We start from the raw sequence: 18,444 nt of genomic DNA on the forward strand, positions 1-18,444 counted from the left end.
GTAGTTCTGGACCTGGAATATTAGGTTCTTCATCGAAACACCTGTGAACTCATCCCATTTTGGTGTGGTAGCAAGTCATCCTCAATACGAGGGACTGCCTAAGAAGCACATGCTCACATCATATCCTTCACAAGGGGAGGCTGGGGCATCCCCGTCTCCTCCCTAAAAGAACTCAGCTTGTGATACCGAGTTACATTGATCAGCAAGTTCTGAGATTTTAATCACTGGGCCATGCTCATCTAAGTCTGGGTGGAGGAACCTCAATGGGTCTGAGTGTCCCTTGGGCTGTGGAGGGCAAAGTGGATGTGAAGCAGACAGTCCGTTCCTGGTCACTACCAGCAGGCCCTGCTGGAAGGTGTCCCCCTGCTTTAGGCCAGACTAGACTGGGCTCGGCTGGGATACCTCGTCAACATGATCAAGTGCAAATATTCTAAGTTAACAACAACAGCTTGCATTTATGTAGTGCCTCTAACATAGTAAAGCATTCCAAGGCGCTTCACAGCAGCCTTATCAGAAAAAAATTGACACCGATCCACATAAAAAGATATTCGGACAGTTGACCAAAAGTTTAGTCAAAGAGGTAGGTTTTAAGTTACTAAACATTTGATTACCTTAAGCAGATAAAACCAGGTAATATGACAGAAAACAATTAGCGTAGAGGCTACCTCCTACTATGGACCTCTGCAGCTAACAACTAGCAAAATGTAACTAATTCCTCCTCAAATAAACTAGAACCAGTCAATCACTCAGAGTTCCCAGGTGCTACCTAGACGGGCTCTGCTATACTGAACTATCTTATCAGTACACTGCACCCCGTGACTGAATAACCTGCCAGCATTATCTAGCGAGAAAGCAGGAATGAGGTACTGTTCAGGTATGAACTCATTGAATGGTGGTGCAGGCTCGAAGGGCCGAATGGCCTACTCCTGCACCTATTTTCTATGTTTTATGTTTCTACCTGGGCTCTCACAGAAAGAATGGCCCCTTGGTTGAGGTACAAATGTGGGGGGGGGGGGGGTCCCAGTTTGCCTGTGAAGCCAAATCTTCACAAGAATCAGCGCTTCGAGAAAAGCAGAGCAGAAAATTGGACTGGAGGGGAAATAAATGAATTTCTTTTCAGCAGCTTCCCATTAAACTGACAGAGGGTTGTGCTTTCAAAAGGAAAAGTTTGGCGTGGAATCTAACAGAGAGAAAAGTCCTCTGCGATCTATCACCCCTAACTCTTCATACAGATCACCAACCTCCACTGTTGCTTACAGATAATGCATTTGAAGATGATGTGTCTCCAGTGCAGTCAAACAGCAGCAGGGAATCCTTATCTCTTCCCTGCAAGATTGGATTGTCAAAGCAATAAAGGACAGGAGAAATGACAGCCTGCTATAATATATATTGGACCCAGAGTCAACCGCACATGCTGTCTCAACAAACAAGTAGCAGTTGTTAATCCTCGTGTGTGATTATCATCCTGCAGCAGGGGACAGGCCTGACAAGAGTCTACACTACCAACACCAAATAAATAAAACAACTTACATTTATATAGCACCTTTAACATAGTATAACATCCTAAGTCACTTCACAGGAGCATTAACAAACAAAATTTAACACCAAACCATGTAAGTAGATATTAGGACCGGAAAGGTTTAGGTTTTAAGGACCGTTTTAAAGGAAGAAAGCAAGGCAGAAAGTTTTAAAGAGGGAATTCCAGAGCTTAGGCACGGCCGTCAATGGTGGAGCGATTAAAATCGGGGATACGCAAGAGGCCCCCATATAGCCTGTGAAACATAATCTTCCTTATGAAGGAACTTCTTATACCAGGCATCTGGCTGTCAAGTATGCAGGGCGGAGGTGAAATGATGTGTGCTAGCAGCTTGAAACGGACTCATCGCGAATCGGCAGCCCGTTATACACCGTGCCAAGTGGAAAAGACAACCGAGCGATATGTTTTCTTTGTTTCATTCTGTTTTCCTGCAAATGTAACTCCAATCTTTTGAAAGGCGATGACATCAGTCAGACTGAGATGGTCATCATCATAGGCAGCCCCTCGAATGAGGATGACTTGCTTCTACGAGTTCACAGATATTTCAATGAAGAACCCGATTTTCTAGTCCTGAACTCCAATTGAGGGAAATGCCTGTGTGTGGATTTTTTTAACGTGTGGTGACTGTTGCACATCAGCCACCACACGGGCTTGACAGAGCTAGGCCTTTATCCAGTGGCAAGGGTTAACCAGACCTGCTCTGAGTTGATACAAGGGAGTTAAGCAGTGCAAAATGGCTGGCGTTCCTTATGACTGACTACTGAGGCCAGCTCAGAGTGCAGCAAAAGTAGGAAATATAAAGTCGAAGATTGCTAATCACGTGCTGAATACTTGAACAATGCCCTGAGGAGGTCACATTTGGAATACTGCGTGCATACCTCCAAAAGGACTTTGATGTGTTGGACATAGTTCAGAGAATAGTGATAAGGATGACTCTCGTATTTTGGGCAATATTATAAAGAGGGACTCACAGAATTGAACTTGTAATGATTAGAGAAAAGGAAATTGAAAAAAGAAGACATGATCCCACTTTTCAAAATACTGAAAGAACTGAATAATCATAGAACGATACAGAACAGGAGGCCATTCAGCCCATCGTGCCTGTGCCAGCTCTTTGAAAGAGCTATCCAATTAGTCCCACGCTTCTGCCCATTCCCCATACCCTGCAACATTTGAAAATTACTATTGAATCAGTTTCCAGCACCCTTTCAGGCAGTGCATTCCCAATTGTAACTCACTACGTAAAAAAAATGTCCTCATTTATTATTTAACACAAGTTATTTAACTTGGGTGGGGACTGGTGAACACATACCTAGATTACAAGAATATAAAATTACCAAGCTTCAGTTAAGACTGTAGATAGGGATCAGTGGAAGAGAATTAATTCTGAAACAGTTAATGCTGTGATGTTTGAGAATTTTAAATATCTGGCTTGGAGTAGGGTTGAGAATTAGAAAATGAATATGTGTGCAAACTGAACAAGATACATACTGAACTGCGGGGGCAATTAAATAATCACACCAAGGGAGGCAAATTAAATTGGTGAGATATACTGCAGATTTATTTTTGGGGGAAGTGTGAACGTTTGTAGAACCTCTCCTCAGCAGACTACAACAGGTGATGTAGATCCATTATTTTCTTTGAAGGTGTAACAAAGGAGCTTGATAAGGGTAAGGCATACTTTTGGTTAACCTGTGATGTACTTGATGTACTGTGTACTGTGTACTGTGATGTAAGGTCTTTGATAGAATTCCCAAGTAACGGCCGGTACTGAAAATAATGAAAGCGGGAATCAGAGGAAATATTTTACAATGCATATGTAATTGGTTTTCTGAAAGAACCCAGAAGCTGGTGACACAGTGATTATCATCAGCCTGGAAGGATGTTACCAGTGAGGTTGCACAAGGTTCTGTTTTGGGGCCTCTTTTGTTTATTACCTTCACAAATGATCTGGAGCTGAGAGACGCAAATGATACAAAGCTAATGAAGATGGTAGACCGCAAAGCTGAACAGGATTTGAATATACTTGGGATATACAAAAGGATATTGCAGCTATTGAAAGGACACAGCTGCAACCAGAATGATTGAGGGGGTGGAGGGATTGAGGAGCAATCATGTAAATTGGACAGGTTACATAAGAACATAAGAATTAGGAACAGGAGTAGGCCATACGGTCCCTAGAGCCTGCTCCGCCATTCAACAAGATCATGGCTGATCTGATCATGGACTCAGCTCCACTTCCCTGCCCGCTCCCCATAACCTGTTATTCTCACTGGAAAAGAGGTTGGGCAGCGATTTGATTTGCTGTTTTTAGGATTCTAAGGGGACTATATTACGTAGACCATGACAAGTTGTTTCACTTTGTCCAGGAGAATCGGAGAACACGGCCCTTTGAAGGGGGCGGGACGAAACATTATTTCAGTGAGCAAGTGGTATGTCCATGAAACAAGCTCTCTAGGGAGATGGTGGAAGCAGATGGTGGTGATTCATTCAAAATGCAAATTAGATCAATTTCTTTCAGAACATAATATGTTGGGATGCAGTATATGACTAATTTGAGACATGGGATATTGTAAATGTTGCATAAGAAACAGGAGCAGGGGTCGGCCATACGGCCCCTTGAGCCCGCTCCGCCATTTAATAAGATCTTCCATCTCACTTCCGCTTTTGTGTCCTATCCCCATATCTCTTGAGTCTCTTAGTGTCCAAAAATCTATCACAGTTTTTTAATGCTTGCAGTGAACCTGCAATTACTGTACATGTCATCAACTTATTCCAGGGGTCGAAAACTCCTGGAACAGGTGACTTTGGGCCAATGGTTCCCAAAGCTTTCCACCACTGAGGTTTTTCCTCGCCTCATGTCTAGCTGAGTCTGTTGTAGACTCATTGATGAGGATTAATTGCCACGTTTAATCAACATTGTATTATGAGACTACCAAAATATTAGGTGAACGAGATGGATCTTGGTGTTGTTTGGTCCAGCAATTTCAATGTTGCTATGATAGTATGAAGAATATAATCAAAATCAAGCACAAAAAAAGTCATTCAACCCACCAATGCTCTTCGCTTCAGTACCCCAGCTCTCCCATTCCAGCAGCCATCTATCATTTGAACATTTCCTATCATTTAGCTCCTCTATCTAGGCAGGTAGATTATTTCAAACCTTTATCACTCTGAGTAAACCAGTTGTTACTGACATGTTTTAAATTTAATTTCCACTAATATAAATTTACAATATACCTTCATGCATTAATCTGTAGTTATATCCTGGGTCTTTCATTATACCATTTCATTTAGTGTTTCACAAGTCAGGAGCGTGATGGAATACCCTCCACTTGCCTGGATGAGTTCAGCTTCAACAACACTCAAGAAGCTCGACACCATCCAGGACAAAGCAGCCCGCCTGATTGGCACCTCATCCACCACCTTAAACGTTCACTCCCTTCACCACCGGCACACCATGGCTGCAGTGTGTACCATCTACAAGTTGCACTGCAACAACTCACCACGGCTTCAGAACCTGCCAAACCTGCGACCTCTACCACCTGGCAGGACAAGGGCAGCAGGCACATGCGAGCACCACCACCTCCAAGTTGCTCTCCATGTCACATACTCAGAAGTATATCGTCATTCCTTTTTCATCGCTAGGTCAAAATCCTGGCAGTCCCTTCCTTAAAGCACTGTAGGAGGACCTTCCCCACATAGACTGCTGCGGTTTAAGGCGGCGGCTCACCACCACCTTCTCAAGAGCAATTAGAGATGGGCAATAAATTCTGGACAATAAATCGTTGCCAGCGACTCCCATATTCCATGAACGAATAAAAAAAAAAATATATACTTTAATGAGGTGCCTCTTGTAACCACCTTCTCGCCAGACTGCAGTACTTGAGTTTTTATAACCTTTCCTCATAGTTCATCTTTCTCCTCTCCAGCAAACATATATTTTTGGTGGTCTGGTGTCTGAACGGAACTTTGTATGATCTGACCAGTAAAGCCTTAGCATAAGTTCTGTAAAAATAACCCATTTGTTTAATGGCCTCTTCTTATTCATGCTTCCTTCTGTTCCAATGTCTCCATGTATCCCCATACTGGTTTAATACAGCATAAAACTCAGACCAGAGAGGTGACACTTTTTTTTGGTACGATACCAGCATGCTAAACATTCATTGCACATCAGATCTAAAGCAGACTGATGCCAGACAGCACTAGTTGTATAAACAGGCCAGCAGTGTGTATTATTTTTAAAAAGCAGTCGTTCTTTGGCACCTTTGTGGGAGATGTCCTTGGTCCCATATTTTCGCAAAGGTCAATAAACTCTTCATAATGAACATCTGCATTGCTAAGAGACCTGCGTCACTTTAACTGGAGCCTAGTTACATTTTTGGCAAGCGTGCAAATCATTCTCAAGTTGAAAATTCTGGGAGAAAAATACAAGCTTGCATAGGAAGGTAGGGCTGTACATAATCGGAAAAGACTATCTCTAACCATTGGACTGATCCCACAGCTTCTGTTCTTTCAAAGAAATTATTGATTTGTTATTTTTGCCTCCTAAAAAAAAAAATTTAGACCCATAATGATGCTATTTGTATTCAATATGAGAACTTGTGGTGTGGTTCCTCTCTGTGTCAGCTATTGCTCAGTGGGTAGCACACTCACCTGAGTCAGAAGGTTGTGCTTTCAAGTCCCACTCCAGGGACTTGAGCAGATAAATCTGGGCTGACACTCCAGTGCAATGCTGAGGGAGTGCTGCACTGTCAGTGGTGCCATCTTTCGGATGAGACATTAAACCGAGGCCCCGTCTGCTCTCTCAGGTGGACGTAAACGATTCCATGGCATGATTTTGAAGAAGAGCAGGGGAGTTATCCCTGGTGTCCTGGCCAATATTTATCCCTCAATCAACATAACAAAAATAGATTATCTGGTCATTGTGGGAGCTTGCTGTGCGCAAATCGGCTGCCGTGTTTCCCACATTACAACAGTGATTACACATCAAAAGTACTTCATTGGCTGTAAAGCACTTTGAGACATCCAGTGGTCGCAAAAGGCACTATATAAATGCAGGTCTTTCTTTGTTGTAGGCTTCGAAGCACAAATACTGATCTCTCCCAGCACAAAAAAAGACAAGGTGAGATTATCTGCATCAAAGTGATTTACATTTGAATATCTGCATTCATAATTTAATTTGAAAATTGCAATCAACGCTGAAATAAAACAAGGCGGAGGGGATTGTTGGTTGGGGCTGGGACTATCAGAATAAGAGGGAGGCTACTTTCCACCAAGATAAATCCCCAGAGATAGGTGGTATTTAAACCAGGCTGCTAAAAGAGACTTGGGAGGAGATTTGTGACCATCCTTCTGAGGGAGTCACTGGTCACTGAGGAGGTACTGATGCCTTAAATTCAAAAAGGGCCATAAATCAGAAACCAGCTGCTACTCACCCACCAGTCTTTCTTCAATCCCGTGCATAATTGATTATCGGTACAATAATAAGTCGACATGGATTCAGAAGGGGAAGATCCTGCCTAATCAACCTCCTTGACTTCTTTGAGTGACAAGTGGATTTTATTAAGCCGTGGAAAGTGTCACACTCGGCCTTCCAGAAAGCATTTGACATACTTCCACACGAAGGCTATTAATTGAGTTCAAAGCAGGGGGAATTCAGGGTAAATCTTAGGTATGGCCAAGAAATTGGCTGAATGAGAGAAAACAATGGACACTTGTTAGACCAGTTATGTGGGGATGGGAGCAAGCTGCCCAGTGCACTAGTCTCTAATGTACATTAATGATTTAGCAAGTGGCCAACTTGGATCTTATTGATGCCTGGTACAACTCAAGTGGACACAGCTGTTCTACGCACTCAACAAAACGTGTTCTTTAAATAGCTGGACATGAATAAAAAAACACTTTTGCTTCTTACATTGGAAGTCTGTGTCCCAAGCTTCATGTTTTATAGACACAATAAACAGCAGGGCTGTGAAGTCTCTTTCATGGCAAACAGTCAATCTCCATTGCATCAGAACATTAATTCACCAGCCAGTTAAGCTAAAATCATGGCTATTCATTGGTTTATGGTTTTCATGGGATAAAGACATTACGATGGAATGTGACCCCGTCTACACCCCCTGCAAAAAAAACCCCCACTGAAATCCTATGGAAAAAATGGAATTACACTTTTGCAGTCGTCCATACAATTAGATGGAGTCACAGAATTCCTTTCCCCAAATCCCGGAATCCTGTTTAAAGAAAATGGAATTTGGCTTACTCATCCAGCTGAAAACCAGTGGCCCTGGCTAAAATCACCCACAGAACCGTGAAAACGTGTCCCAGTGCCTTGCACGTCTCGATCCGCGCCCGTTCTTTTACTGCTTCAGGAGAGGCAAATCGGTACACTTACATAAGTGATTTATTTATAGGTTTTACAGAGGTTTAGAATACAGCTTACTATGCTTTAAGATGATCATACAAGAGCTATTTGCTTGTGTTTTTTTCAATTTACAAATTACAATACAATAATCTGGTTCTTTTGTTTCTCAGTGTAAGTGTACACATCATGTATCCTCTGGCTGTCCTGTAGCAGCTTTGCGACTTGGCAAGTTTGAACTGTGTGGTTGTAGTGCAGTATATAATGTGTGGAGAACATAACCAAGAACTTCACACTGCCACGGTTGTATAAAACTTATCTTTTTTTTTAAAAAAAAAAACCTTATGGTAACGACATGCCTGCTCCACAGGGCAGGCATTGAGCAAGGTAAGAACTGTCACTGACCAATGTTCCAGACACAGAATAGCACAACCTTTTTAAAAAAAAACATACAAAAGGACTATAAGTTGCTATCAAAGAATTTACATTTGTCATAAAACTCTAAAGTCGAAGCAGTATAACACATACTGCGCTTTATCAAATACGCCTTATAACAGTAATACAAAATATTTTCACCGCTGTTATACATAGTGTAAACCTTGTGCTAATAACAAATACTATTTTGTGTGAATGACTGTAGATGTGGCTTGCTTTCTCGCTTTGCATGTCCTTACTCTTAGTTTATTGAGAGGGCTTTCCTTTCCATACCAAAAGGAAAAGCACAACAGGAATCCATTTGGTCTTTCTGTTCATTGGTAGAATCGGGCTTATTCCCCATCTTTTTGAGGAAGTGATATGTTCATTTGGCCTCCCCTTCCTCGAGGGCATCAGCCACTAATGATAAACTCTTCACGTCAGGCAATTTCTCCTTTTTTTGTTTTGATTTTTGGAAGGGGAGGGTTGAGTGGAGATGGAGAAGTGGAGGGGGCGGGTCGAGTGTTTGCACTTTGCGTGTTTGCGGAGAGCAGAGCAGGGTGTGGGATTTGCACAGGTGGGGCCAAGCTCTTCGCAAATTACTCCAGCTTAGACTCTTTCTCTGTCTCTGTAGTTACACAGTAATTGGGCTGCTCCGAGGGGACGTAGCCTAGCAGACACACGCACTTGTAGGATCCATCGGTGTTGATGCATTTGGCGTTCCGACACAGTGACATTTTGTCATTGAGCTCGATACATTCATTAACGTCTGAAGTGTGGAGGCAGAAAAAAAAGCACAAGGAATCACATACCTATTAAACAAGCCTCATTTTACAGCAAGATGCTAATTAGAGAGAATTTTATCATTGCGTCCTTAATTGAACATTTTGACAAGGAAGCTACTTACAAATGCTGGGAGAAAATTACTTCTTTACATTCAATTAGAGGCTAATGATCAGTCTTACGAAGCTGCATGCACTGCTAGGGGCTCTACCTTAGACACAGCCCAAGGTGAGGGGAACACCCTCTCGCACCACTGATGCCTCTGAAGCCTCATAAATGGGGCAGTCCACAACAAGGGGACGTAACATTCAAATCAGAGCCAAGCCATTCAGGAGTGAGGTCAGGAAGCACTTCTTCACACAAAGGGTAGTGGAAATCTGGAACTCTCTCCCCCAGAAAGCAGTTGAGGCTGGGGGTCAATTGAAATGTTCAGAACTATGATTGATAAGATTTTTGTTAGGCAAAGGTTTTAAGGATTACAGAACCAAGATGGGTAGATGGAGATACAGATCAGTCGTGATCTCATTGAATGGTGGAACAGGCGCGAGGGGTTGAATGGGTTATTCCCATCCCTATGTTCCTAATCGAATTGTGTCAGCTTAAATCTAGATGCTAGTAGTTGCCCACCTATAGCCACTCAGCAAGCACTGCATTTGTTTTTTTTTGGGGGGGGGTGTGGGGGTAGCAGAGGGCAAGGTGAGAATGAGAACTACTATCACAGTATGGGCAGCACATCAGCCCATCAAGATACACAGGTACACGAATACCTATCCCACTGTGATCCTTTGAGATTGGTGGAAATCTCACAGCTCCCACTCCGATCAATGATAATGTTGGAGAAGGAGCTTCTTGTGTACTAAAGGATTACATTTCCATTTTGAACAGGGTGCCTTGCGGCTGCTCTTACCAACACATTCCAGCTTGGTTATGTCCAGCTGGTAACCATCGTAGCAGTCGCATGTGTACCCTTCCTGCACCCTGACACAGCGTCCATTCTCGCAGCCGTTCAGGATGGCACATTCCTCCGCCTGCAGACCCTCAAAACTCTCAAACGGATCTGTGGAGCAAAGTGAGCGCAGCCATGAACAACAGATACAAGTCCAACGCATCCGGGTCGCAACCCGGAGGTGAAACCCAACAGGATTCTCAAACTGCCGTGATGGTATTTCACATGTGCTGTCTGTCAATCTACGATTGGATACGCTCCCATGGAAATGGCACCCAGATATTTGGTCCAGTCACATGGCAGCTCTGCAGAGCTGCAGAAAGAGGTCAGCTTTTACACGGCTAATTGTTTTGTTCGGATTCTGAGAGGCTGTCATCCATGAGCTGCCGTTCTGCCTTTACACTGCTCAACAGCAACTCCCAGATCTTGGTGACTAACAACAACTGCTTTTGCAGACCTACCAACGGATAAGGGAGTTAGATTTACTGGAAAGTGGGCTTGTGGACTCCGAGATAACAAATGTCTCAAATGTCAGTGCCGCAACAACCACCAGATAGTTTTTGCAATGATCCATTAGTACTGGAGATAAAGTGGGGTCAGGAGTCTTTAGGATGCTATAAAACACACTCTATTGCATTTACAATAAAGGCTCCTGTTGTCCTTTGTACTTCCCAGCTTGCATTACCACGCACGTGGATTTAGCTAATTAAATAACAGTACAGAAAGGATATTGTCGTTCGTGTTGTCTTTACTGTTGTAACAGTTTGCATCAAGTAACAAAGACAAATACCATGTAGTAATTGTACCGAGACTGTGAAATTCAATCCACATCAGTGACAGAATAGCGGGACCAGAATGAGCTTCCCAGGAGCCGCTGACTCCCAAGTAGGGCACCAAGAAAACAGAATAAATCGCCAGCCAAGGGCAGCAAGAAGCGGAAAAGGTTGAGGAAGAAAAGTTACTCCATCTATCTTCTACAAAGCGATGAAGCAGGTTCACCTTGGCACCGGCATCTCCGTCAAGGCCATGAGCACTATGAGCGATATTTTCGAAGCTTACAGCCTGGCCCATTACAACAAATGCCGCACCATCAGCTCCCGGGAGATCCAGACCGCCACGCTCCTGCTGCTGCTGCCTAGGGAGCTGGCCAAGCACACCGTGTCGGAAGGGACAAAGGCAGTAAGATGATAAGAATTAGGAGCAGGACTAGGCCCTAGGGTCCCTCGACCCTGCTCCGCTATTCAATAAGATCATGGCTGATCTTCGACCTCAACTCCACTTTCCCGCCCGCTCCCCAATATCCCTTGATTCCTCTGGAGTCCAAAACTTTTATCTATCTCAGTCTTGAATATACTCAACGACTAGGGTAGAGAATTCCAAAGATTCACAACCCTGAGTGAAGAAATTCCTCCCCATCTCAGTCTTAAAAGGCTGGCCCCTTATCCTGAGACTGCGCCCCCAGTTCTAGACTCTCCAGCCAGGGGAAACAACCTCTCAGCATTTATCGTGTCAATCCCCCTCAGAATCTTGCATGTTTCAATGGGATCACCTCCAATTCTTCTAAACTCCAGAGAGTATGGGACCAATCTACTCAATCTCTCCTCATAGGCAACCCTCTCATTCCAGGGATCAACCCAGTGAACCTTCTTTGCCCTACCGCAAAGGCAAGTATATCCGTCCTTAAATAAGGAGATCAAAACTGTGCACAGTAGTCCAGGAGTGGTCTCAAAGACTGCCTTACTCTTGTACTCCAACCCTCTTATCAATAAAGGCCAACATGCCATTTGCCTTCCTAATTGCTTGCTGTACCTGCATGCTAATTCTGTGTTTCTTGTAATAGAACACCCAAATCTCTCTGAACACCAACATTTAATAGTTCTCGCCATTTACCAAGCACAATAGCTCTGAGAAATACTCCGCAATATACTGAAAAAAATACAACACAATTGGATTCTTCTGTACTGTGTGAAGAATGATGTACTGCACTTGATAACAGTGTTGTCAACCTCTTCCAAAGACACTCCAGGCAGAGCTAAGGCAAGTATATTCTTCCTTAAATAAGGAGATCAAAACTGTGCACAGTAGTCCAGGTGTGGTCTCAAAGACTGCCTTACTCCTGTATGTGCAACAAAGTGGCCTAGAAATTTGATGGCGCTGCGCCCATTTTTCAGGCGTTAAATGGGCGCCTAGCCTCCAATGTGGCATGCAGGAAGTGCAGGCACATTACGGGCCGGAAGTGCACCACCCGCCATGTTGGTATAAGCAAAAATATAGGCATCTAGAGGCCGCGCCTGAAACAGGCATTTGTCCCTTTACATATGCGAATAAGAACATAAGAACTAGGAGCAGGAGTAGGCCACCTGGCCCCTCGAGCCTGCTCCGCCATTCAATAAGAGCATGGCTGATCTGATCAAGGACTCAACTCCACTTCCCCGCCCGCTCCCCATAACCCTTTACTCCCTTACCGCTCAAAAATCTGTCTATCTCCACCTTAAATATATTCAATGATCCAGCCTCCACAGCTCTCTGGGGTAGAGAATTCCAAAGATTCACGACCCTCTGAGAGAAGAAATTCCTCCTCATTTCCGCTTTAAATGTACGATCCCTTATTCTGAAATTATGCCCAACAGTTTTAGATTCCTCCACGAGGGGAAACATCCTCTCTGCATCTACCTTGTCAAGCCCCTTCAGAATTTTATATGTTTCAATAAGATCACCTCTCATTCTTCTAAACTGCAATGAGTATAGGTCCTACCTGCTCAATCTTTCTTCATAATACTATGCCTTCATCTCAGGAATCAACCTCGTGAACCTTCTCTGAACTGCCTCCAGTGCAAGTATATCCCTCCTTAAATAAGACAAAGCTGTACGCAGTACTCTAGGTATGGACTCACCCAATACCCTGTACAATTGTAGCAGGACTTCTCTGCTTTTATACATCCCCCTTGTAATAAAGGCCAAGATTCCATTTGCCTTCCTGATTACTTGCTGTACCTGCATGCTAACCTTTTGTGTTTCATGTACAAGGACCCCCAGGTCTCTCTGTACTGCAGCACTTTGCAATATCTCCATTTAAATTATAATTTGTTTTTCTATTATTTCTGCCAAAGTGGATAACCTCATATTTTCCCACATTATACTCCATCTGCCAGATTTTTGCACACTTACTTAGCCTATCTATACCCCTTTGTAGATTCTTTGCATCCGCCACACAATTTGCTTTCCCACCTATTTTTGTATCATCAGCAAATTTGGCTACATTACACTCAGTCCCTTCATCCAAGTCATTAACATCGATTGTAAATAGTTGAGGCCCCAGCACTGATCCCTGTGGCACCCCACTAGTTACAGTTTGCTAACCTGAAAATGACCCATTTATCCCGACTCTCTGTTTTCTATTAGTTAGCCAATCCTCTATCCGTGCAAAATATTACCCCTAACCCCGTGAGCTCGTATCTTGTGCTGTAACCTTTTATGTGGCACCTTATCGAATGCATTCTGGAAATCCAAATACACCACATCCACTGGTTCCCCCTTATCTACCCTGCTCTTTACATCCTCAAAGAACTCCAGCAAATTTGTCAAACATGATTTCCCGTTCATAAAACCATGCTGACTCTGCTTGACTGTATTATGATTTTAGAAAATCATAATAAAGTCAAGCAAAGTCAGTTCCTGCAACTGCTTCCTTAATAATGGACTCCAGCATTTTCCCAATGAGAGACGTTAGGCTAACTGGTCTATAGTTGCCTGCTTTCTGTCCCCCTCCTTTCTTAAATAGGGGCGTTACATTTGCAGTTTTCCAGTCCACTGGGACCTCTCCAGAATCCAGGGAATTTGGTAGATTACAACCAATGCATCCACTATCCCTGCAGCCACTTCTTTTAAGGGGCCTACCACCTTGTCGAGGCCCCCTCTGCAATCGTGGCTTGCCCTGAGGCAGCTAGCGCTGGCAGCTTAACAGGCGGTCCTTAAAGGGACCGCCATCAAAAAGGGGAGATTTTTAAACATACTTACCTGAATGTGGAGCTGGGAGGTGCAGCAGAAGAAAGTAGATGAGAGAATAATAAGAAAGAGAATACGGGAAAGAAGAGAATATCACTAAAGTAATGCTATTTGGGCAGCCAGTGACCCATGTGGAAGACACAGCTTGTCGCTTTTAACTAAGTTTATGTTATTAACCCAAAATAATACCTCAGGTATGAGGCATGAAAGATAGGTAATCTAAATAATATATCTGTGGCCCCCTCCTATTTCTCACCTACATGTTGCCCCTTGGCGACATCATCCCAAAACACAGCATCCGCTTCCACATGTACACTGACGACACCCAGCTCTACCTCACTACCAGTTCTCTCGACCCCTCCACAGTCTCGAAATTGTCAGACTGCTTGTCCGACATCCAGTTCTGGATGAGCAGAAATTTTCTCCAATTGAATATTGGGAAGACCGTAGCCATTGTTTTCGGTCCCCGCCACAAACTGCGTTCCCTAATCACTGACTCCGGCGCTCTCCTCAATTTCTGTCTGAGGCTGAACCAGACTGTTCGCAAACTTGGTGTCATATTTGGCCCTGAAATAAGCTTTCAACTACATATCCACAGCATAACTAAGACCGCCTATTTTCACCTCTGTAACATTGCCCATCTCCGCCCTTGCCTCAGCTCATCCGCTGCTGAAGCCCTCATCAATGCCTTTGTGACCTCTAGACTTGACTATTCCAATGCACTCCTGGCTGGCCTCCCACATTTTCCCCTACGTAAACTAGAGGTGATCCAAAACTCGGCTGCCCGTGTCTTAACTTGTACCAAGTTCACCCATCACCCCTGTGCTCGCTGACCTACATTGGCTCGCGGTTAAGCTACGCCTCGATTTCAAAATTCTCATCCTTGTTTTCAAACCCCTCCATGGCCTCGTCCCTCCCTATCTCTGTAATCTCCTTCAGCTCCACAACCAGCCCCCACCAGCCCCCCCCCCCCGCCCCCGCACCGCCGAGATGTCAGCGCTCTTCTAATTCTGCCCTCTTGAGCATCCCTGATTATAATTGCTCAACCATTGGTGGCCGAGCCTTCAGTTGCCTGGGCCTAGGCTAATCAACACGTTCGAGATGCTGATAAATCGTCATCATTAAACATTAGGTGCTAACACAGTACCTATTTCTCTCTGCACACATGGCGAGTGTTTCCAGCATTTTCTCCTTTTATCGGTTTACACAGCTCTAGTGCTTGATTTTGCAGTTACAACAACAACAACAACTTGCATTGATAACGGGCCTTAAATGTCGAAAAACGTTCCAAGGCGTGTCGCAGAAGTGCGAGGAAAAATGGGGGCTGAGCCAAAAATGGAGCGATTAGGAGGAGGGTGAACAAACAGCTACCGGTTAAAGAGCTGGGTTTTAAGGAAAGTCCTAAAGAAGGAGAGGTAGCAATACGTAGGGAGGGAAACCTCAGAGAATGGGACCTAGGAGTTTGAAGGCTCGGTGACAGCCTAGAACGGGAGGGGAAACCGGCAATGGTCGCCCACCCGAGCACTATTCAGCGGTCCCTGCCGGTAGACGGATGTTAGGTGATGCACTGCCTGTTCAAGACACCCACTGTGGAACCATACCCAGCAATGAGTCAGTGTCTTCAGGAGACGAGGAGGGGGAGGAAATCTGTGAGGATGAAAGGACTACACTGCCAACACACACTGTCAGGCCTCACACATGAATAATAGCCACTTGTGGAGGCTGATCACCAGCTGGGCAGCCCTCCCCAGCAATGAGTCAATGTCTTCAGCAGAGGAGGACATCCGTGAGGGGAGAAAGAACAAATATCAAAAATAACCATACTTCTTGTAATTGAGATAAATATAACGGCATCATTGTTGTTTCCACTGGTCGGGGAGACTAGAACTGGGGGGCACAGCCTCAAAATACGGGGGGGAGACAATTTAAAACCGAGTTGAGAAGGAATTTCTTCTCCCAGAGGGTTGTGAATCTGTGGAATTCTCTGCCCAAGGAAGCAGTTGAGGCTAGCTCATTGAATGTATTCAAGTCACAGATAGATAGATTTTTAACCAATAAGGGAATTAAGGGTTACAGGGAGCGGGCGGATAAGTGGAGCTGAGTCCACGGCCATATCAGCCATGATCTTGTTGAATGGCGGAGCAGGCTCGAGGGGCTAGATGGCCTACTCCTGTTCCTAATTCTTATGTTCTTATGTATCAGGGCCAGAACAGGGGGGGGGGGGGGGGGGGCGAGGGGAGGCGTTGGAGAGGGTGAGAATCAAATTTGTGTGTTGAAGTGAGTAGGAATGAGGAAGAGATGATTTTTGAAGGAGTGGGAAAGAGGGGAAGAAACGAGTAGCTCATATTCTCGCCTTCGCCCGGGGATAAAAATTAACATTTTAATTTCATCATAAAGTCCATGCGCAAAATGTATTTTCTCATTAATTAAGCTTCAAATAAATGATGGCACTTTGTTTTGTTTAGGTGAGTTCCATCTTAATGCTTTGACGCAAGATGTGGATCGGATCTCCAGAACGTGAGAATCTGACCTGCATGTGGCCACAAGATGGCAACAGTGGTCTGTGGATTCGATAACCCACCACCCCATCAGATTAATATTTTTTATCACAAAATGAATTGAAACCATACATGTGGGCTAGAAATTCGTCGACTTTGCAACCGGGTTTTGATGATATTTCACCATATTTGGCGAAAAAATGGTTGGCGGGAAATTCAGTGACGTTTTGTGGCGTCACTTTCTATGTCCCGCTGGGGAGAGGAGCGCCACCATGCAAGACCCGAAAAAGCGTTCGCGCCAAAAATTTGACTCTCTCCGCACCCGTATTCTGCGCTCAGAATGCCGACAGGGAAAACCCTGCCATCCTGCCCTGTCAGCACCGGTAAGTATGAAGACCTGCAAAAAAGGTAAGTTAAAAGTTTTTTTTTCAGCGATTCGATAGCTAAGTGTCTTCTCAATGTTTTGTGAATTTTTTTTTCCAATTTTTTTTTTTTTTTGTGTTTTTCCGCCCTCCCAAGGCCTCTCTCGCAGCGGTATCAGCCTCGGACTAAAGTTGGCGAAGATCGCGGTTTGCGCCGCGAATCCTCGTGCAACGCCGATTTTTACCGCTGTGCAAATTAAAGGTTGAATTTCTGGCCCACTAGCGGTAGCGAAGCGAAAACGGTAATTTTGGAGGAAAAATACCAAACCAAATTTCTAGCCCGCAATATCTCATCTGGCCACACATCAAGTCCAGCATTAATAAGCAGTCCGGCATTCTATACGATATGTTTAGATGTCGCTACTTGACGTGGAAACAGATGATAAATCATGAGTTATTATAAATCAGGTCGGAGCCTGGAAGAGGTGGTGAGTCGGGTTAACAGCTGATGAGCCAGCTGCCTGGACTGCCTGTCTCAGGCTGATGGCGTGCTGTACAGTAGACTACACTGACCTTCACCTGCACGGGAATGGTAGCATAGCGGTGATGTGGTAATCCAGAGGCCTGGAATAATGATCCAGAGACAAGAGTTCTGTACAACTGCAAGTCTTACTGCAGTTGTACAGGGCCTTGGTGAGGCCACACCTGGAATATTGTGTTCAGTTTTGGTCTCCTGATCTGAGGAAGGACGTTCTTGCTATTGAGGGAAGGATCACCAGCCTGATTCCTGGGATGGCAGGACTGACATATGAGGAGAGACTGGATCAACTGGACTTGTATTCACTGGAATTTAGAAGAATGAGAGGGATCTCATAGAAACATAAAATTCTGACGGGATTGGACAGGTTAGATGCAGGAAGAATGTTCCCGATGTTGGGGAAATCCAGAACCAGGGGTCACAGTCTAAGGATAAGGGGTAAGCCATTTAGGACCAAGATGAGGAGAAACTTCTTCACTCAGAGAGTGGTGAACCTGTGGAATTCTCTACCACAGAAAGTTGTTGAGGCCAGTTTGTTAGATATATTCAAAAGGGAGTTAGGTGTGGCCCTTACAGCTAAAGGGATCAAGGGGTATGGAGGGAAAGCAGGAATGGGGTACTGAAGTTGCATAATCAGCCATGATCATAGAAACATAGGGCCCAAGTTTCCACACGATAAAAAACGGGCGCCCCTCCGAGCTGGGCGCCCGTTTTTCATGCCGAAAACGGCGCCGGAAAAAAAATGCGTGATTCTGGAGCGCCCTGCAGCTCCATGTCTGCTTGGCGCGGCGCCCAGGGGGGCGGAGCCTACCACTCGCGCCGATTTTGTAAGTGGGAGTGGGCGGGTACCATTTAAATTAGTTTTTTTCCTGCCGGCAACCCTGCGCGTGCGTGTTGGAGCGTTCGCGGACGCGCAGTGTGAAGGAAACATTGGCACTCGCCCATTTTTGTAGTTCTTTGTAGCTGTTTAATTTCTGAACATTTTTTTAATAAAAGCACA

At 44.5% G+C, this 18,444-nt stretch overlaps 1 protein-coding gene across 5 annotated transcripts in view; it reads right to left on the reverse strand.

Moving 5' to 3' along the window:
- Nucleotides 1-8,365: 8,365 nt before the first annotated feature.
- ltbp1 (latent transforming growth factor beta binding protein 1) overlaps nt 8,366-18,444 on the reverse strand; it is a 456,945-nt gene continuing 446,866 nt past the window's right edge. For all 5 annotated transcript variants that reach the window (XM_070889256.1, XM_070889254.1, XM_070889255.1 and 2 more), the window contains 2 exons: nt 10,003-10,152; nt 8,366-9,081 (listed from right to left, as the gene is read on the reverse strand). In XM_070889256.1, coding sequence (XP_070745357.1) covers nt 8,912-9,081; nt 10,003-10,152 — 320 coding nt within the window. In that variant the 3' untranslated portion in view covers nt 8,366-8,911. The remainder of the gene's footprint in view (nt 9,082-10,002; nt 10,153-18,444) is intronic.

The sequence above is a fragment of the Pristiophorus japonicus genome, chromosome 9, assembly GCF_044704955.1.
Source record: "Pristiophorus japonicus isolate sPriJap1 chromosome 9, sPriJap1.hap1, whole genome shotgun sequence".
NCBI classification, from domain to species: Eukaryota; Metazoa; Chordata; class Chondrichthyes; family Pristiophoridae; genus Pristiophorus; species Pristiophorus japonicus.